This window comes from Scyliorhinus canicula, chromosome 2 (genome assembly GCF_902713615.1).
Source record: "Scyliorhinus canicula chromosome 2, sScyCan1.1, whole genome shotgun sequence".
Lineage (NCBI taxonomy): Eukaryota > Metazoa > Chordata > Chondrichthyes > Carcharhiniformes > Scyliorhinidae > Scyliorhinus > Scyliorhinus canicula.
Genome location: NC_052147.1, coordinates 9560618 through 9582611, shown reverse-complemented (window position 1 = coordinate 9582611; position 21994 = coordinate 9560618). Strand labels below are relative to the sequence as shown.

Here is a 21994-nt window from a genome sequence, read left to right as displayed (position 1 = left end):
GGTGTGGCTTTTAAGATATAGTTTGTTTTCCGGAAGGGTTTAAACTTGCCGGTGAGACGGGGTCAGAGTCTCGGGGAAAGCCAATCTTATTCAACTGAGAATGCAGAGTGCTGGACCACGCCCTTGAAAAGGGGTTTTTGGTTTATGGGATTTTGTATTGAATTGGAACAGTTGAGGGGGAATTCATGAAGTTTTATACATAAATTACTGTAGCTGGGGAGTGTTTTTATGTTTGTAATTGATAAAAATTCTTGCTGTGTATTTATATAAATGTTAACTAAGTTCTTAGAATAAAGCTTATTTAGAGTAAAGGGTCTAGGAAGACGGTTGAATAACACATGTAGGGTAGGCTCCTGTGCTCATCCTAGCCAAATTCAGCATAAAAAGTATATAGGTCAGGTGAACTCCATGATACACGTTGGACTTTTTAAACCCTGGCCCATAACAGAGTCCAGCGACATTGAGTCTCCTGCGGCAGAGTTTGCCCCTGTCAGTTTGGGGCCAGGGTGATGGAGATTGTAGAGTGGATTAGTCAATAGTCAGTCCAGCAGTCGTTGGTTCTGGTCATGGCTTGGGTGATGTGAATGTCTTTGCAGACCCTTGCCCAGGCGATGATCTTGTCTATTAGCTTGGAAGGGGATGATTATGATGACCAGGTCACGTGCTGAACATTTTGTCAGGTGGAGGACTCCATGACCTTTGTTTTCCCCACGCCATCCCTGCCTTTCCAAAGGTTTGCGTCCTCCCCGACACTGGCATTGAAGTTGCCAAGGAGAATCAGCTCGTCTCCCTTTGGGATGCGGGACAGTGATTGGTCGAACCTGGAGTCGAGTGCCACTTTTGTCTCGCCTGTCTAAGATTGGAGCGCCGGCTGCGATGTGCTGCTTCTGGGCCAGGGTGAGCTGTAGGATCGTGAGCCGTTGCTCACCCCACGGTGGGGGGGGGTTCATTGAGACGTCCGACCCAACTCGCTTTTTACGGCAAAGCCGACCCCGGAGAGACGGGGTCTTCTTCTGGTTCGCCTTACCAGAAGAAGGTGTATCCGCCACCTTGTTCTTTAAGCTGGCAGTCTCCTGCCAGCCACGCCTGGCTCAGGGCGGCAATGTCAGTGTTGTGGCGTCGGAGTTCCCAGACTGTGATGGCGGTGCGGCATTCAGGTCTGGTGCTGTTGGGGTTATCCATGAGGGTCCTGATGTTCCAGGTCCCGAAATTCATTTGGGTGGGTGGGGTGGGATCGGGATGGAAGATTCCAGTGCGTGGATTCTTTTAACGTGGGCTGATCATTACACACCAACCACCACACGGTCCCAGCGGAGTGAGGTCTTGGCCCAGTGGCAGGGAAATCCGGGACGACTGGAGATCCGGCTTTGTTGTGGGAGGGGGACTAACAAACTCATCATCCTCCGATCGTCTGCCTGTCAGTGACGGCAGGCCTCTTGAAAGGAAGCGTTTTCATTTATATAGCCTCTTTCACAACCTCCAAACATCCTTCAGCACATTTGCAGTGAGTCGCTGTTGCAGTGTAGAAAGCGCGGCAGCCAGTTTGCAAGTTGCCACGGCTGCACCATGGTAATGACCAGATCCTCTGTTTTAACATCCCTACGCTCCTATAGACTAGAGGTGACGGAGGTTTGAGCAACCAAATCAAGCTGATTGGTACAAAATATGCTTGACATGGCACAACGGTGGATATAATAGCAAGTCTCCTTGATTCCACCCTGATCACAGTCAACAATTTCTAACAGACAGCCCCAATAGCGAGATGCTGTCTGGCAACGTGCTGTTAGGTAATTTGGACATTCTGAATTCTCCCTCCGTGTACCCCAACAGGCACCGGAATGTGGCGAGTAGGGGCTTTTCAAAGTAACTTCATTACAGTGTTAATGTAAGCCTACCTGTGACAATAAAGATTATTTATTTATTTATTAATAAATGAGATGTTAAACTGAGGCTCCATCTGCCCCCTCAAAGTGGACTGTTATGGGAGCGGTGTTTTCAGAACCCCAAAATGAATCATGGAGTACAACCAGCCTCTCCCTTTAATGTATTAACTTTTGAAGCACACGTCTTGTTCTCCAGGTGTGGTATTACAATTGTTTTTAAACACTAAACAATGTTTATTCCATGAATCCAACTTAATCTTTTAAATAAACATTGGGTCATTTAACACCCCTTACTTCAAAGATAACCCCGAAAATAATACAACACTAAATAATCCCTCAAAATGGTCCTTCACACCTCCAAAAGACTTCACCTTTAACAACAGAAACACATCAGGTTAAAGACATTACTATTATGAGTTTAAATCACCCAAATGATTCAGAGATAGTCTTCCATGGCAGAGATCACAGCAGATCCAGCTCACTGCAAACACAGACACACCCAAGCTCTTTTTCTCAAAACTGGCTTTTTCCTTTCAAACAGCTCACAGCAAACCAGCCAGGCACTTTTCAGCTGCTCTCTCTCAAACTGAAACTAAAAGCAGAAGTGAGCTCGGCTCCCCCCCACCCTCTGACATCATTCAGTAATATGAGCTGCTACATTTCTTAAAGGTACATTGCTTAAACATCCATTTCTTAAAGGAACTCTCACATGACAGGACGTAAATGATCGGTGGGCACTAGGGAGATTTTGGAGAGATTATGGAGCTAATGAGAGCTATGTTTAATCTGTGTTTGTTGGGCGTTTTGTAAAATTACATCAGTGTCTCTGAGCTGACATCGTGGCAAAGGGAGAAAGGTTTGAATTTGTAACTATTGCGTTCACGTTGGTGGTACAGTGGGTGTGTTGACCAAAACTGTTCTGTGGAACCTTAAAGCATTATGTTGGGGTCATAGTGCGAGTTCCTACCGGTTGCTGAGCAACAGCAGCTTCAAAGTGCTTGGGAATAGAGCATCGAGCTGTTGGTGGAGTAATTGTTTCATAACGACCAATCAAAAAGTAATTAAACTGCAGCAGAGACAATATTGTGTGAAAAGGAAAGGAATCGTGCGGCAGACTTGTGTCAAAAGGTTAATATTCAGAACGTGGTTTGCGCATTTCAAAAAAGAAATTACACGTTACCTTCCACCTGAAATGACTTAGTTAAATGCTGGAACTACCAGAGCTGGTATGAAGGAGTGTTCTCTTCATCCAATTCACAGTTAAATACTAACCTTGATGGGGAACTACAAACTGTGTTTCATTTTCTAGCAGATTCCTAGAATCCCTAAGTGTAGAAGGTGGCCATTCAGCCCATCGTATCTGCACCGACACTCTGAAAGAGCACCCTACCTAGGCCCACTCCCCCGCCAATAACCCCTCATAACCTGCACATCCTTGGACACTAAGGGCAATTTCTCATGGCCAATCCACCGTACCTGCACATCTTTGGCCTGTGGGAGGAATCCGGAGCACCCGGCGGAAATCCAGGCAGACATGGGGGAGAAAGTGCAAACTCCACACAGACGGTCACCTGAGGTTGGAATTGAACCCGGGTCCTTGGCGCTGAGGGGCAGCAGTGCTGAACACTATCTAGATTTTCACTTAATTATCTTTGAGGCTCCCCTCCTCCTACCCCAACAGCATCACCCTGCCAGTTTCTGGCCCTATATAAATGTTCACCATTAAATTGAGGTGTTGACTCCTGTTCAATACAGAAGGAGACCTGAGAGCTTCTTGACCTCAACCTCGAGACTGAAGGGCTGTAATTTTCTGTTGCAGCCACAGAACAAGTGCTTATTTGCCCCCCCCTAGCATTTGTGCACTCAGCGTAAATTGACCCTCTATTCCCATTTCATCAGAGGGCTGAGATCGTGTCAATAAACGTCCAAATATCGAGTGGCTTTTAAATGGCCAATTTTCTAAAACCCACAAAAAAATATCTGCAGCAGTGCAAAACTTTCTCCGTAAACTTCAAACATCCCTTGTTGATCACCAGAGCTTCCAGTGACAATCTAAGGTCTGTGCGCTCCTCAAATCTCTTGCCCGTTTCCCTCTTCCTTTTACTCCACCATCGGCGGCCGTGCTTTCAGCTGCCTGGACCTTCACCTCTCGAATTTCCTCCCCATCCCGCTCTCTCCTCCTTTAAGATGTGGCTCGGCAGGGCGGCACGGTGGCGCAGTGGTTAGCACTGCTAACTTCGATCCCGGTCCTGGGTCACTGTCCGTGTAGAATTTGCTCATGCTCCCCGTGTCTGCCTGGGTCTCACCCCCACGACCCAAGGATGTGCAGGCTAGGTGGATTGGCCGCGCTAAATTGCTAACCGCTGTGCCACCGTGCCGCCTTACCTTTGTGAGCTAGATGGGTTTTTAAGGACAGTACTTTGTCGCCATGACTGATACAGGTGCTTGACACCGGATTTAAGCATTGGAATCAAAATCCTCCACTGAAATGGTGGGTTTGGAATTCCTGATTCTTGATCTTTGGACCAGGATTATCTGTCCTGTACATGGCCACGATTGTACCGTCCCCAATTTAACAGGTAATCTTGTTTCTGAGCTCCATGAACACGTATCAGTCTTTAACAGTGACTGACCAACGGTTTGCCTGTTACTTAGTATCCGTAAGGGACCCGGTAAAACTGAGTGCTGATGTAACATCGTGTGTCTGCTTCATATTAAACAAGCTGAAGTGATTTGATTTAGTTTTATTGCATTCAATGATGGGCTGTTTATATTGTGTTAAAGACTGAGTCATTTGATGGTATCAAACCCAATAAAATGAGGTCAGGGTTTCAATGAGATGGGGCACATTTCCTTTCAATTGCCCCTACTCTGATTCGAGTGATGTACTGCGTTACAGGTGCGAAGCGATTGGAAACACTTCAGTTCCATCAATCAACGCCGTCGGAATTCAGTGCTCATCGATCGATCTGCCAAATCGATATGGTTTTGTCCAGAAGTTGTTTTTTTTCTCATCCCTTGCTCTTGGGCATTGTAAGTGGAGGGTTGGCCCTGGTTCAATGGGTAAACGCTCTGCTCGGAAGGTGATGGTTTCGAGCCCCGTACCGGAGAACACAATCCCGTCTGTGTGCCCGATTGCAGCACTGAGGGAGTGAGTGCTGCACTGTCGGGGTGAGGCGTTAAATTGAGGCCCCTCTGTCCCCCTCGGGCGGAAGTAAAAGATCTCGTGGCTACTATATCGGAGGAAGAGTGAGAGTTCTCCCTGATGTCGTGCGTCAACGTGTATCCCTCAACCAACCCTGCTTAACCTGGCCACTCCCTGCGTTGCTGTCTGTGAAACTTTGCTGTGCACAAAATATCCCATGTTTGCCAAGATAACAATGATTGAACTGCGGGAATAATGCATTGACTATCAAACATTTTCTGAGGATGTGAAAGGCTTCCTATCATAGGAAAGTTACTGCACATAAGGAAACCATTCGGCCCATCTTGTCCATGCCAGCCCAAGGATATCCAGGTGCCCTTTCTAATCCCACCTTCCTGCACCCAGTCCATTGCCCTGTAGCTTACCCCACCTAAGATGCTGGTATATTTTAATAGAGTTTCGGGTCTCTGCCTCCACCACCAACTCGGGCAGTGAATTCCAGACTCCTACTACCCTCTGCGCAAAAACGGTTTTCCTCATGCCCCCTCTACACCTTCTGCCACTTATCTTGAATCCATGTCCCCTGGTTCTAGAATTCTCCACCAGGGGAAACAATTTTATCCTGCCCACCCTATCTCTTGCCCTCATGATTTTATATCAATGCAGATCAGGGGTTATGGGGAGAAGGCAGGAGAATGGGGATGAGAAAAATATCAGCCATAATTGAATGGCGGAGCAGACTCGATGGGCCGAGTGGCCTAATTCTGCTGCTATGTCTTATGGTCTTATTCCGCCTATCTTCACCTGAAAAAGTATTTGTCTATGAGTTGACATTCATCTGACATTCTTATTCCCTGTAATCTAAATGAATCAAACATTCCCTCTCATCCAAAATGGTTCAGAAGAAAAGGAGATGATCCAGCCCATCATATCTGAGCTGTCGTGGCAGCACGGTGGCGCAGTGGGTTAGCCCTGTTGCCTCACGGCGCCAAGGTCCCAGGTTCGATCCCGGCTCTGGGTCACTGTCCATGTGGAGTTTGCACATTCTCCCCATGTCTGCGTGGGTTTCACCCTCACAACCCAAAGATGTGCAAGCTAGGTGGATTGGCCACGCTAAATTGCCCCTTCATTGGAAAAATGAATTGGGTACTCTTAAAATTAAAAAAAAAAAGATCTGGGCTGTCTCTTTCAAAGAGCTGTACAACTTGTACACTCCCAGAGCTCTGCAATTTTTTGCTTTTCAAATATTTATGCATTATTTGGAAAGTTACTAATTGAATTTGCTTCCTCTGCGTGCTCAGGCAGTGCATTCCACACTGTAACAAACTCGCTCGCTGTGTCATGTAAATTCTCCTCCTCTCACTCCTCATTCTCCTCGCCAATTAGCTTAAATCTGCGCCCTCCAGTAAGTAGCCCCACAATTTCTTCTCTTAACAAAACCCTTTACAATGTCGTAACGGAGCAAAGTTATATCAGGCTGAATCATCGCATCTTGGAATTGGTTCTGGTATCTTGACAGGTGACCTGTTGTTGAAACTGTTTAATTATTAGTGTTGAAAGTGCTTTGTGATATAATTTATATCTTGGTCTGCTGCGTAATGTAACAGATCTTGCTGTTGGCTCCAAGGTCTCCGCTTTGAGTGCACTCGCCAATGGCGTGTTGATCATTCCTCGTGTGTAAATGACATTTGTAACTCTGCCGTTTATCAGTTTAAGTCTGCGCTTGTTGTCAAGTTGGCTTTGAACCCGTGCCCTGCGATTTCCTCGTCCTATATTTTATATGTCTCTCCGCAGGCCCTTCATCCAGGACTAATAAGTTTGAACAGCTTTTCTCTTGAATCGATTTTCTGCTTCAGTGCACACATTGACCAATATCTCACATCAGCCTTGACAAGTAGAACTGGACCCAGTGCTGGAGGAAGGAGCTGATCAGAGCTGTGTATATAAGAACTAGGAGCAGGAGACCATTCAGCCCCTCAAGCCTCCTCCTACATTTAGTAGGATCATGGGTGATCTTCAACTTCAACTCCACTTTCCACCTGTTTCCCATAATCCCTTGATTCTATTACTTTTCAAAACCCGATCGCCTAAGTCTTTCTATACTTGGTGACTGGGGCAGCACGGCGGCGCAGTGGTTAGCACTGCTGCCTCACAGCGGTGAGGACCCGGGTTCGATCCCGGCTCTGGGTCACTGTCCGTGTGGAGTTTGCACATTCTCCCCGTGTTCGCGTGGGCCTCACCCCCACAACCCAAAAAGATGTGCAGGCTAGGTGGATTGGCCACGCTAAATTGCCCCTTAATTGGGAAAAAAAAAATTAGGCACTCTTAAATTCAATAACCGAACATCTGCAGCCTTTTGAGGTACAGAATTCTAACTATTCACAATTCTCTGAGCAAAGAGGTTTCTCCTCGTCTCAGTCTAAAATGGCCGCCCCGATATCCAGAGTCTGTGAACACCCCCCCCCCCGGCACCAGGGCAAATAACCTCATGACACTTACCATGTTTAAGAAGGTGTTGGATTTATATGTTCCAATGAGATAACTTCTTATTCTTCAAAACCCAAAACTCTGCAGAATGTAAGCCTTTTCTACTCCACCTCCTCCTCTTGAAAAAACCATTTCATCCCAGAAATTGGATCCCTGTACAATTAAATTGCACATTCCTCTCTCGTACATTCTGCTGCACTGGTTGTAAACCAGTTTTGAATTTTCCAATTTTTGACCATGTTTCCGGATCCCTCCATGGCCGCCGCTGGAGGCTGCAAACGCTCCCAAGATCTGCGTGTTCCTCAAATTCCATCCCCCTCGGGCATCCCTGATTTTAATTGCTCCCCGAACAGGCGCCGGAATGTGGCGACTCGGGGCTTTTCACAGTAACTTCATTTGAAGCCTACTCGTGACAATAAGCGGTTTTCATTTCATTTTTCATTTTCATCATTGGGGGTCACGTGCAGGCCAGACCGAGCCGTGCATGAATCAGATGGGGTTTTATTTGACGATCAACGACGGTTGCCGCGGTCGCCATTGCCGAGACTAACTTGATATTCCGGATTCACTCCTGGAATTCAAATCCCACCAGCTGTTGTGATGGGATTTGAACCCGTATGCCCAGAGTGTTAGCCTGGGCCTCTGGGTTACTGGCCCAGTGACGTTACTCCACCATCTCCTCCTGCGCTTGGATGACTATCAGCTCCTCTCTCTCTCTCTCTCTCTCTCTCTCTCTCGAGGTTGCGGTACTGGAAATTATTTTGCAGTATTGTCTTTGTTCTTTCCAGGGCTGCCTGTTCGCCTTTGATCAGCTTTTAACCTGAATTCTGTGCGGACCCCTCTTACCTGGGTGAACCGTGTCCTTTCAGCCTCCCCGCCAGGCTGGTACAGCTCACTTTTCATCTTCAGCTCAATCACTGAGGGCGGACCAATGTCGGATGTTTTCAGGAAAACCTTCGAAGCCATGAGGTGCTTTGCTGAGGAGAGGAAATTGTTGCTACAGTATTGGCAGAAGGGTCTGTCGCCAGAGGCAACATCAAGAGAAATCCTTTTGCGCAGCTGGTGACGCAGTAGCAATGTCACTGAGTGGAAATGGGCATGCGGTGGTAATGTCCAGAGACCCGGGCTAATGATCTGGCGACATGGGTTCGAATCCCACCCATGGCAGCTGACGGAAGTTAAATTTGGTTAAAATCTGGAACTGAGAGCTGGTCTCAGTAACGGTAACCATGAAGATATCATCGATTGTTGTAAAAATCCATCTGGTTCACTAATGTCCCTTTTGAGGAAGGCAGCCTGTCTACAAGTTACTCTAGACCCTGGGCTCTGAACTATACTCTGACATCCATAGAATCCCGATCTAGGCCCACTCCCCTATTCTATTTTTTATTTTTAAATAATTTTTATTGAGAAATTTTGATTTTATACAACAATAACGTACCTTAGTAAAATACCGAAAATAACAATAATATTAACAATCATATACATTCGCCCCATCCCCATGAACAACACAGCATTTTAACAACAACGCAAATTAACACACTATAAAGTTACAGAATAAACACTACAATAATGCCCCCCCCCCCTGGGTTGCTGCTGCTATTGACCCAGTTACCTATCTCTGAGCCAGGAAGTCCAGAAAAGGCTGCCATCGTTTATAGAACCCTTGTATTGATCCTCTCAGGGCAAATTTGACCTTTTCCAATTTTATAAATCCCGCCATGTCACTGATCCAGGTCTCCACGCTTGGGGGCCTTACATCCTTCCATTGTAACAGAATCCTTCGACGGACTACTAGGGACGCAAAGGCCAGGACACCGGCCTCTTTCGCCTCCTGCACTCCCAGCTCCACCCCAACCCCAAAAATCGCGAGTCCCCACCCTGGTTTGCACTCCCCTATTCTATACCCATAACTTTACCTAACCTGCACATCTTTGAGCACTAAGGGGCAATTTAGCATGGCCAATCCACCTAACCTGCACATCTTTGGGCACTAAGGGGCAATTTAGCATGGCCAATCCACCTAACCTGCACGTCTTTGAACACTAAGGGGCAATTTAGCATGGCCAATCCACCTAACCTGCACGTCTTGAACACTAAGGGGCAATTTAGCATGGCCAATCCACCTAACCTGCACGTCTTTGGACTGTGGGAGGAAACCGGAGCACCCGGAGGAAACCCACGCAGACACGGGAAGAAAGTAGGGCAGCACGGTAGCACATTGGTTAGCACTGTTGCCACACAGTTCCAGGGTCCCGCGTTCGATTCCCATTTTGGGTCACTGTCTGTGTAGAGTCTGTACATTCACCCCGTGTCAGCGTGGGTTTCCTCCTCCGGGGAGCTCCGGTTTCCTCCCACAAGTCCCAAAAGGCGTGCTGTTAGGTAATTTGGACATTCTGAATATTCCCTCTGTGTACCCGAACAGGCGCCGGAATGTGGCGACGAGGGGCTTTTCACAGTAACTTCACTGCAGTGTTAATGTTCGACTACTTGTGGCAATAAAGATTTTATCAAGTGCAAACTCCACACGGACGGTTACCCAAGGCCGGAATCAAACCCGGGTCCCTGGTGCTGTGAGGCAGCAGTGTTAACCACTATGCCGTCCAGCAAACCACTCGCTACAAGGGCAATTAGGGATGGACAACAAACGTTGGGAATTTAAAAAATAATGATCTGGAATGCCCGGCCTGGGAAGCGTGGTGGAATTCAGTAGTAACTTTCAAAAGGGAATTGGATCAGTAGTTTGAGGCAGGACGATTGCGGGGTCATCATGGGGAAGGATAGGGAGTGGAGAAAGTGGAACTAATTCGATCGGTCTTTCTGAGAGCGAGCACAGGTCGATGGGCCGAATGGCCACCTGCTTTACTGTAAGATTGAGCGATTTTGAAGAGCAATGGCCAGATTGCACAGTCACCAAGTTGAATTTACAGAGACGTTGTCCATTATTAATGTGACTGTCGAATTGTTGACGGAACAACGCGACACACAAAGTGTGACAGAAATGTGACTCAAGGGAGTGAGATGACATGGGTGGGACGTGCAGCTGATGTAAACGTTTAAATATGCCGGTAGATTAAAGGCACGTGAGTGACGCTGCCTGACGATCAAGGGACAAAGTAGAATTTATTTTCCCGAGTTCTGAAGGAATTTGCTGGTTTTCCGAAGGGTCTGCATTTGTAATGAATTATTAATGATCCAGTTCCATCTCTGATCGTTCTCCTGTCTCTTTCTCCACATTAGTGCCAATCTGTCAAAGGCTGCCTGGGGAGCCCTAGAGAAAAATGGCCTTCAACTGATGATCCGCTCGTATGAACTGGGAGTTCTGTTCCTGCCCACCGCCTTTGTAAGTCCCTTCTGTCCAGCTGCTTGTCCACTTATCTTTTCAATTATCTCGGGACTAAATCTAACTGTTTCGAACTATCTTCCACAGGTTTCAATTGCAGTTTAACAAACTGCCTCCCGTTTTCTTTATATTTCCGTGATTTTTTTTTTTTTACAAACCGTAAATATGTGTCACGTCTGAATGCGCTGACCACCGTTAAGATGCCCGTCCAGAAGGCATTTCGATGATTGTCCAAGTGGCCATTTATCATGAGGGGTACCAGTCAGCATTATCTGGTAATCTCATTACTGTATGTTGGAGCTTACTGTGTGCAAATTGGCTGCCATGGGGGCCTGGATATTCCAAACGGGAGCAGCGATCGCCAGATTGCCGCTCACGTGTAAATTCCCCCGACTTGGAGCTGCTGAGTATTTCTACCGGGGTTTTGCGATTGCAGTTTTCACAGAAAGGCACAGCCCAGCACCTCGCTCAGGGCTCTGTTGGAGCAGAGTAGTTTCAGGGGAAACCCAAACACATCCCATTCTTTCAGCAAATAGCCGTCGCGTGGAAACTTTAAGGGCTCGGTCTTAATGTTAGCGAATGGACGGATGAATGGTTAGGTGGGCAAGTGGGTAGAGGATAGGTGAGTAGGTGGCGAATTGGGTAGGGAGGTAGGGGCTACGGGTGAGGTGGGTAGGTAGGCGAGTGGGTGGGTGGTCGGTGGTCTGGTCGAAAGGGGCTAGCCAAGTCGGGGGGGGGGTTAATTGGGTGGCAGGGGGGGGTGTCAAGTCGGGGTGGGTGGGAGTTGGATGGCAAGGGGGTAGTCAGGTCGGGGGGCGGTTAGTTGGGTGGTGGGGGGTAATCGGGTCGGGGGATGGGCGTGGGGTTGGGTGGGTGGTCAGGTGTTTAGCAGAGTAATCGAAGGGTCAGGAAGGTAGCTGGGTGGTTGGGGATTGGTCGGTAGTCGGTTGTTTCAGGAGGGGAGTGGGGATGTAATCAGATTGGGTGGGTGATTGGGAATTCAAGGACTCATCGTGAGATGGTCAGCGGGGGGGGGGGGGGGGGGGGGCAGGTAGTGAGGTAGTGTGATTTGGGGTCAGTTCTGAAGTTGCCCAGGTGTCAGACTATGTTATGTCTGTCCACCATTTCCTGAATAACTATCCTGGCACGTGGATCAGAATTGACCGAATTTCCCAAGAGTTGGAAACCCTCGTAGATGGCCCCAAGGAGTTGCTGATCAGAAGTTCAAGTTTCCTGGGCCATTTCCACCTTAGTCTGCCATTCAGCCCTTCCGCAGGCTCAATGCGGGTACGGTGGCACAGTGGTTAGCACTGCAGCCTCACAGCACCAGGGACCCAGGTTCAATTCCAGCCTCGGGTGACTGTGAGGAGTCTGCACGTTCTCCCCATGTCTGCATGGGTTTCCTCCGGGTGCTCCAGTTTCTTCCCAAACTCCAAAGATGTGCAGGCTAGGTGGATTAGCCATGATGCCAAATTGCACTTTGTGTCCAAAGATTGTGCAAGTTAGGTAGGGTTGAGGGAATCGGACCGGGGTGTGGACCTTGGTGGGGTGCTCTTTTGGAAGGTAGGTGCAGACTCGATGGGCCGAGTGGCCTCCTTCTGCACTGTAGGTATTCTATGGATTCTATCTCAGCCATAGGTCCAGTCCCTGACCATCCGGAGGCAGCAGATTTTGGCAAAATTTTGCATTACGTCAGTGACTACACTTCAGAAGCGCTTATTTAACTTTGGGGTGTCCTGGGGATGCTCTGAAGCTGTAAAGGCACAACGCAGATGCAAGTCTGCTTTTACTTTTTAAAAAGTTTTTTTTTAATTTAGTCTACCCAATTTTATTTCCAATTAAGGGGCAATTTAGAGTGGCCAATCCACCTAGCCTGCACATAAGAACATAAGAACTAGGAGCAGGAATAGGCCATCTGGCCCCTCGAGCCTGCTCCGCCATTCAATGAGATCATGGCTGATCTTTTGTGGACTCAGCTCCACTTTCCGGCCCGAACACCATAACCCTTAATCCCTTTATTCTTCAAAAAACTATCTATCTTTACCTTAAAAACATGTAATGAAGGAGCCTCAACTGCTTCACTGGGCAAGGAATTCCATAGATTCACAACCCTTTGGGTGAAGAAGTTCCTCCTAAACTCAGTCCTAAATCTACTTCCCCTTATTTTGAGGCTATGTCCCCTAGTTCTGCTTTCACCCGCCAGTGGAAACAACCTGCCCGCATCTATTCTATCTATTCCCTTCATAATTTTAAATATTTCTATAAGAACCCCCCTCATCCTTCTAAATTCCAACGAGTACAGTCCCAGTCTACTCAACCTCTCCTCATAATCCAACCCCTTCAGCTCTGGGATTAACCTAGTGAATCTCCTCTGCACACCCTCCAGTGCCAGTACGTCCTTTCTCAAGTAAGGAGACCAAAACTGAACACAATACTCCAGGTGTGGCCTCACTAACACCTTATACAATTGCAACATAACCTCCCTAGTCTTAAACCCCATCCCTCTAGCAATGAAGGACAAAATTCCATTTGCCTTTTTAATCACCTGTTGCACCTGTAAACCAACCTTCTGTGACTCATGCACTAGCACACCCAAGTCTTTCTGCACAGCGGCATGCTTTAATATTTTATCGTTTAAATAATAATCCCGTTTGCTGTTATTCCTACCAAAATGGATAACCTCACATTTGTCAACATTGTATTCCATCTGCCAGACGCTAGCCCATTCACTTAACCTATCCAAATCCCTCTGCAGACTTCCAGTATCCTCTGCACTTTTCACTTTACCACTCATCTTAGTGTCATCTGCAAACTTGGACACATTGCCCTTGGTCCCCAACTCCAAATCATCTATGTAAATTGTTAATAATTGTGGGCCCAACACGGATCCCTGAGGGACACCACTAGCTACTGATTGCCAACCAGAGAAACACCCATTAATCCCCACTCTTTGCTTTCTATTAATTAACCAATCCTCTATCCATGCTACTACTTTACCCTTAATGCCATGCATCTTTATCTTATGCAGCAAACGTTTCTGTGGCACCTTGTCAAAGGCTTTCTGGAAATCCAGATATACCACATCCATTGGCTCCCCGTTATCTACTGCACTGGTAATGTCCTCAAAAAATTCCACTAAATTAGTTAGGCATGACCTGCCCTTTATGAACCCATGCTGCATCTGCCGAATGGGACAATTTCTATCCAGATGCCTCGCTATTTCTTCCTTGATGATAGATTCCAGCATCTTCCCTACTACCGAAGTTAAGCTCACTGGCCTATAATTTCCTGCTTTCTGCCTACCTCCTTTTTTAAACAGTGGTGTCACGTTTGCTAATTTCCAATCCACCGGGACCACCCCAGAGTCTAGTGAATTTCGGTAAATCATCACTAGTGCATCTGCAATTTCCCTAGCCATCTCTTTTAGCACTCTGGGATGCATTCCATCAGGGCCAGGAGAGTTGTCTACCTTTAGCCCCAATAGCTTGCCCATCACTACCTCCTTAGTGATAACAATCCTCTCAAGGTCCTCACCTGTCATAGCCTCATTTCTATCAGTCGCTGGCATGTTATTTGTGTCTTCCACTGTGAAGACCGACCCAAAAAACCTGTTCAGTTCCTCAGCCATTTCCTCATTTCCAATTATTAAAACTGCCTTCTCATCCTCTAAAGGACCAATATTTACCTTAGCCACTCTTTTTTGTTTTATATATTTGTAAAAAATTTTACTGTCTGTTTTTATATTCTGAGCAAGTTTACTCTCATACTCTATCTTACTCTTCTTTATAGCGTTTTTATTAGCTTTCTGTTGCCCCCTAAAGATTTCCCAGTCCTCTAATCTCCTAGCAATCTTTGCCACTTTGTATGCTTTTTCCTTCAATTTGATACTCTCCCTTATTTCCTTAGATATCCACGGTCGATTTTCCCTCTCTCTACCGTCCTTCCTTTTTGTTGGTATAAACCTTTTGGGGAGAATGTGCAAACTCCACACGGACCGTGACCCAGGGCCGGGATTCGAACCCGGGTCCTCAGCGCCGTGAGGCAGCAGTGCCAACCACTGTGCCGCATGCTGTCCTTTTTTTTAAAAGTGTGACTGCGGTCTGCATGAAGGAGAATGGCTTTGGATCAAAATCCTCTCCCTCAGTTGGTGAATCCTCCATGTTGCAGAAGTTGGAAGAACTATTGAGGGGAGCAAGGGCACAGAATGTACTCTGACTCTGCGAGTTCAATGTCCATTTCCGTAACAGCCTCCCCGAACAGGCGCCGGAATGTGGCGACTAGGGGCTTTTCACAGTAACTTCATTTGAAGCCGACTCGTGACAATAAGCCATTTTCATTTCATTTTCATTACCATGGGTGACTCAGTACCGATGCCATTGCCTGAGCTGGCTGGGTCCCAAAGAGTAAATCTGCTAAACTGGGATTTTGGAAGGCTGTGCATAACCTCTAACTTCCTCTTCAAGTCACACCGCTTCCTGACTTGGACATTATCGGCCATTCCTTCTTCATGCCAGGGCCAAAATCTTGGAACTCCTTACCTTGTGGCACCCTGTGAACACCTTCAGCACACAGGCAGCAATGGTTCACCTTCACTAGGGATGGGCAGTAAATGCCGTGCTTCCCGGCAACGCTCAACCCCAAAGATGAATTGAAATCATAAAGTTCAAAGCTGTAAACCGTCCCAGAGAAAACTGCAGTCAGACCCCAGAGACACCGCTGCCTTACTGGGCCAATCTGTTTTGGATATTTTCAACTCACCGGCATTGGAAACCCACTCAAACTCGAGTTTATGGTGCAACTAAATGGTCAAGAATGTCAAGTGTTTTTCTGCGTCAAGCAAGAAAGAGCAATTGTCCACGGGTTATGTCCTCAGGCAGGAACCACAGCAAGAGCAGGTGGATGACCCACGACACGAGGACTGTTCGTACAGAAATGCAGGCGGCAAATTTGCAGGTTAACAAAGCCATACAACATGCAATCAAAGTACTTAGCTTCATTCCTGGAGGAATAGAAGTCAAAAGTAGAGAGGTTGTATCGAAGCCTGGTTAGTTTAGACTTGGGAGTATCGTGCGCAACTTGATCGGCATGTTTAAAAAAAAATAGAGGCACTGGAAATGTACAAAAAGGAATTTACAAGTATGATACCAGAACGGAGAGGCTTTTAAAAAGTTTATTCCTGGGAGGTGGGCTTCGCTGGCTAAGCCGGTGCACTCATAAATGCCCTCAAGAAGGTGATGGTGAGCTGCCTTCTTGAACAACTGCAGTCCATGTGGTGTAGGTACACCCACAGTGCTGTTAGGGAGGGAGGTCCAGGATTTTGCCCCAGCGACTGAAGGAACGGCGATATATTCCCAGGTCAGGGTGGTGAGTGACTTGGAGGGGAACCTCCAGGTGGTGGGGTTCCCAGGTATCTGCTGCTCTTTTTCTTCTAGATGGTAGCATAGAACATAGAACAGTACAGCACAGAACAGGGCCTTCGGCCCTCAATGTTGTGCCGAGCCATGATCACCCTACTCAAACCCACGTATCCACCCTATACCCGTAACCCAACAACCCCCCCCCCCTTAACCTTACTTTTATTAGGACACTACGGGCAATTTAGCATGGCCAATCCACCTAACCCGCACATCTTTGGACTGTGGGAGGAAACCGGAGCACCCGGAGGAAACCCACGCACACACGGGGAGGACGTGCAGACTCCGCACAGACAGTGACCCAGCCGGGAATCGAACCTGGGACCCTGGAGCTGTGAAGCATTTATGCTAACCACCATGCTACCCTGCTGCCCCATTGTTGTGGATTTGGAAGGTGCTGCCTTAAGGAGCCTTGGTGAGTTCTTGCAGTGCATTAGTGGTGGAGAGTTTGAATGTTTGTGGAAGGGGTGCCAATCAAGCGGGCTGCTTTGTCCTGGATGGTGTTGGACTTCTTGAGTGTTGTTGGAGCTGCACTCATCCAGGCAAGTAGAGAGTATACATCACACTCTGTAAATGTAAATGGTGGGCAAACTTTGGGGAGTCAGGTTAGAACCATCAGGAATGATTGAACAGGCTGGGTCTCTGTTTTTTCTTGAGAAAAGAGAAGACTCAGGGTGACCTGATAGAGGCCTTTAAGATTATAAAAGGATTTGATGGGGTATACCAGGGAAAAATACTTCCACTTGTTGGGGAGACCAAACCTAGCCCTCAGAAAAAAAGATACAAGTAAATACAATTAAAATTCAGGAGAAACTTCTTTACCCAGAGAATGGTTAGAATGTGGAGCTCGCTCCCACATGGAGTAACTGAGGTGGATAGTATAGATGTATGCAGTTAAGGAAGGGCTAGATTAACATGTAGGGAAAGGATTAGAAAGATTGATTGATGGGATGAGATACAGTAGGAGTGGGAGGCGACTCGTGGAGGCTCCCATTCCAATTGGTCGTCATCGTTTTAAAACTATGTTTATACAAAAAAAACACCTTTAAAAATACTCTCGTTATAGTTGCAATAGCGATTCTATACAAGGGACCTTAAAAAAAAAACAAGCTTCAAAACATTGCTACTCGTTTTATTGCTGATGAATGTACACGAACGAGCTCACAGATCCCCACTGAAAGAGTTTTGCAATCGATGTTGTTGACCCTCCGCAGGTAGTCGATTCTTGTGCTTACCTGTCAGCACACCCCATCATTGCGAGCTGCATGTAGTGAGCTGTCAGGCTGCATTGTCTCCTCTACCTGATCATTCGATGCTTTCGTGCCTGCAGAAGATTCATGATTCAATTGTCAGATATTCTGGAGTTCTGTTCAGTTCCTTTCTTACAGTATCGTTGGGAGCCCAAACTGGGGAGGTGGGACGGTGACATATTTGCTTTAAGAGAAGAATTAATTCCCCCCTCTTTGTATCTCTTTTTAAGCAATGTTCTATGATTTGATTTCAGTTCCCAGTCCCGACTTAGTGAATAGTATTGGGGCGGCACGGTAGCACATAGGCTAGCACTGTTGCTTCACAGCTGCAGAGTGCCAGGTTCGATTCCTGGCTTGGGTCACTGTCGGTGCGGAGTCTGCACATTCTCCCCGTGCCTGCGTGGGTTTCCTCCGGGTGCTCCGGTTTCCTCCCACTGTCCAAAGATGTGCAGATTAGGTGGATTGGCCATGATAAATTGTCCTTAGTGTCCTGAAAGATTAGGTGGGGTTACGGGGATAGGGTGAAGGTGTGGGCTCAAGTAGGGTGCTCCTTCCAATGGCTGGCGCAGACTCGATGGGCCGAATGGCCTCCTTCTGCACTGTAAATTCTCTGATTCTCCTTTGCCTGAGCCTGAAGTTCAAGCGCTCCCTTCCCAGCCCCTTTTCCAGTGATGTTGTGAAAATGTCACTGGATGAGTAATCCAGAGGCCCAGGCTAGTGCTCTGGTGGCACCGGTTCAAATCACACCGCGGCAGCTGGGGGAGTTTGTATTCGATCAATGAGATCTAGTCTCAGTAACAGTGAAAAACTATCATCGATTGTTGTTAACAACCATTTGGGGTTCACTAATATTCCTTTAGGGAAGGAAATCTGTCATCCTTACCCAGTCTGGGTAAACCTGAGCCAGTGCATCTTACCTGCCCTCTGAAATGGCAGAGCAAGCCATGCAGATCCAGGGCAATTAGGGATGGGTAATAAATGTTGGTCATGTCAGCCGTTCATCGACTTCTTTAAGGAAAATTAGTCTGTCAGCAAGGGGGCGGGGGGGAGGTGGCGGAGTGGGGGAGGCATAGAAGTGACGAATAGGTGTAGGAAAACCAAATCAGGGAGGGCTGTCAGACGGAGTGTTTATATATGGACCATGCTGGTTGAGGTCTTTGCTTGGGGAGGGGATGGCTATGTCAGTGTGGGTTTTTTGTCTTTGTTGGATTTTTCTGTTCAAAATGTGTTAAAATTATAAATGCCTTAATAAAATATTTTCTGGGCAGCACGGTGGCACAGTGGGTTAGCGCTGCTGCCTCACGGCGCCGAGGACTCGGGTTCGATCCCGGCTCTGGGTCACTGTCCGTGTGGAGTTTGCACATTCTCCCCGTGTTTGCGTGGGTTTCGCCCCCACAACTCAAAGATGTGCAGGCTAGGTGGATTGGCCACGCTAAATTGCCCCTTAATTGGAAAAAATTAATTGGGTACTCTAAATTTAAAAAAATATAGATTTTCAAAAAAAAAAAATTCTGGAAGTCGGTTTCGAACAGCACTGGGAAAACCTTCACTGAAAGTATAAATTTCCAGGAAAGCTTGACAGGGTTGATGCTGAGAGGCTGTTTTCACTGACTGGAGAGTCCAGACCTAGGGATCATAGTCTCAAGTTAAGGAGTTAGCCCATTAGGACTGAGATGAAGACAAATTTCTCCGTTCGGAGAATTGGGAACCTTTGGAATTTTCTACTCCAGTGGGCTGTAGATGGTCAGTTAATGAGTATGTGTTCAAGACCAAGATCGATAGATCATTAGGTACCAAGGAATGCGCAGATAGGGTGTGAAGGTGGTATTAGAAAACAGGGCGTTGTGTGTGTGTGTGTGTTTCTATTTTGATGCCATGAAAATGAAAATGAAAATTGCTTATTGTCACAAGTAGGTTTCAATGAAGTTACTGTGAAAAGCCCCTAGTCGCCACATTCCGGCACCTGTTTGGGGAGGCTGGTACGGGAATTGAACCGTGCTGCTGGCCTGCTTGGTCTGCTTTAAAAGCCAGCGATTTAGCCCAGTGTGCTAAACAGCCTCTTTGGAGGGTTACTAGTGAAAGTTTTAGAAATAACGCTGTAATCTGTTTTAACAAAATTCATAACAAATGATAGGAGTCATAAAAGAACACTGGCAGAGTGACAGGTGAATGAAATATTAAATCAGACACCAACCCAATGAATAACAACGGCAAATAAAGACTTTGGACGGGATTCTCCGGCTGGAGAATCCCTGTTTCCGATTAAATCAGTGGCGGCGTCACTTTCGCGATGCGCCACTCCCTGCAAAGCGGCGTACTCTGGGAATACGGCGTACCGATGGACTTAGGACGTTACCTGAGGCCCACAGCCTGATGCTGCGCCCCCAACCGGCTCAGTTCCTGACGGTGTGGGTCTTACCTGTCAGGAACCCGGCGTGGTGGCTGCGGACTCAGCCCAGCGCAGCCACAGTCGGGGGGGGGGGGGGGACTTTGGCAGGAGCTGGGGGTACTGTTGGGGGGGTGGTTCAGGAGTCGCGCGCCGACCACTTGGGGGGGGGGGGGGGGCACCATGTTGCAGACCAGGTCCGCCCACGGCCGGCGCCATGTTGCACGGACCCGGCAATTCTGTCATTTTCTCAGTAACTCCATTGCAGTGTTAATGTAAGCCGACCTGTGACAATAGAGATTGTTATTCTTATTAATTCTCCGGCCGTATTGGCAGCTAGAGCCAGTACTCTACGCTGCCTGCCTGCTAGCCCCCCACCAAACAGAGGATTGGTGGCCATTCTGCCCCCAATTTTCGGTCGTAAAAGGCCACCACCGTTCCCACGCCGGCGTCAGGATATAGTACAGCACAGAACAGGCCCTTTGGCCCTCAATGTTGTGCCGAGGGTGGGTTAGATGGGGCTACGGGGATAGGGTGAGGTAGGGTGCTCTTTAGAGGGCTAGTGCAGATTCGATGGGCCAAAAGGCTTCATTCTACACTGTAGGGACTCTATGAAAAGCACAATGGCTTCAAAAAGAACATCATTGTCTGACTCATACTTTTAGATGCCGGGAGGTCGTGAAAAGCACAACCGTGGGGCAGCACGGTAGCATGGTGGTTAGCATAAATGCTTCACAGCTCCAGGGTCCCAGGTTCAGTTCCCGGCTGGGTCACTGTCTGTGTGGAGTCTGCACATCCTCCCCGTGTGTGCGTGGGTTTCCTCCGGGTGCTCCGGTTTCCTCCCACAGTCCAAAGATGTGCGGGTTAGGTGGATTGGCCATGATAAATTGCCCGTAGTGTCCTTAAAAGTAAGGTTAAGGTGGGGAGTTGTTGGGTTGCGGGTATAGGGTGGATACGTGGGTTTGAGTAGGGTGATCATGGCTCGGCACAACATCGAGGGCCGAAGGGCCTGTTCTGTGCTGTACTGTTTTATGTTCTATAAACATAAATGCTGGTCATTTCCTTCGTTTTTCCAATTATGGGGCAATTTAGCGTGGCCAATCCACCTAGCCTGCACATCTTTGGGTTGTGGGGGCGAAACCCACAGAAACACGGGGAGAATGTGCAAACTCCACACGGACAGTGACCCAGAGCCGGGATCGAACCTGGGACCTCAGCGCCGTGAGTAGCCTGAGAATCGGAGAATCCAGCCCTTTGCTCACCAGGACTGTTTGCAGCACAATCGCCAACTTAGCACCAAGGCTTGTTGGTGCCGAATCCTGGCTAACGGGCCTGAAGAAAACAGCCTTCGCTTCCTGCTCACACATCTCTCTCTGGAGAGCAAAAATAAAACACAGACTGGCCGTGAAGTGAAACATGTATTCTTAACTATCACTCAGAAAATTCCACCGTCCGGAAATAATGACACCTGAAATCAAATCTTTTAATAAAAATTTTAATTCGTCTTATCTTACAATCTCTTGACAACGGTGTAGGCTGCCCGTAAGGCCAGCTCCGCGTAGAGTGGGTCATTATCTGTTTGGTGTAGCAGGCTCGGGGTATGACGATATCCTGCTCCTTATTCTCGTATTCCTAACTTTGGAGTCACATATACAGTGGAGCAGGTTCACGTGGCCTACTCCTGTTCCTAATTCCTAAAGGACAGACTGAGTAAGGGAAGCAGATGTTCCTACCTTTTCCTGAAGGACATTGGTGAACAATCCAACAACCCAATGTTATTTTTATTTCCAAATTTTTGTTTTTGGACTGAATTCAGATTCTCAAAGTGCCACTGCGGGATTTGAACTTGCATTTTTTGGGTAATTGGCCCAGCTTTGGGATCACCGAAATAGCGGAAGCACTAATTGACCACATTCCTCTTTTAAGGTGATCTATGTGTGGCAATCCGTCGGAACCCTCGCGTGCTAATTTTGTAAATTGGTGGCCAAATGGACTTTAACCTGGTGTTGTAAGACTTCTTACTGTGACTTAAAATGACAGCCTGGTCATCAATGAACGGTCAGATTGGTGTTAAATGATGAAGCCT

At 47.5% G+C, this 21994-nt stretch overlaps 1 protein-coding gene across 4 annotated transcripts in view; it reads left to right on the top strand.

Annotated features, from left to right (window-relative positions):
- tdp1 (tyrosyl-DNA phosphodiesterase 1) overlaps positions 1-21994 on the top strand; it is a 133138-nt gene that overhangs the window by 88895 nt on the left and 22249 nt on the right. For all 4 annotated transcript variants that reach the window (XM_038773472.1, XM_038773491.1, XM_038773482.1 and 1 more), the window contains one exon: positions 10756-10858. In XM_038773472.1, coding sequence (XP_038629400.1) covers positions 10756-10858 — 103 coding nt within the window. The remainder of the gene's footprint in view (positions 1-10755; positions 10859-21994) is intronic.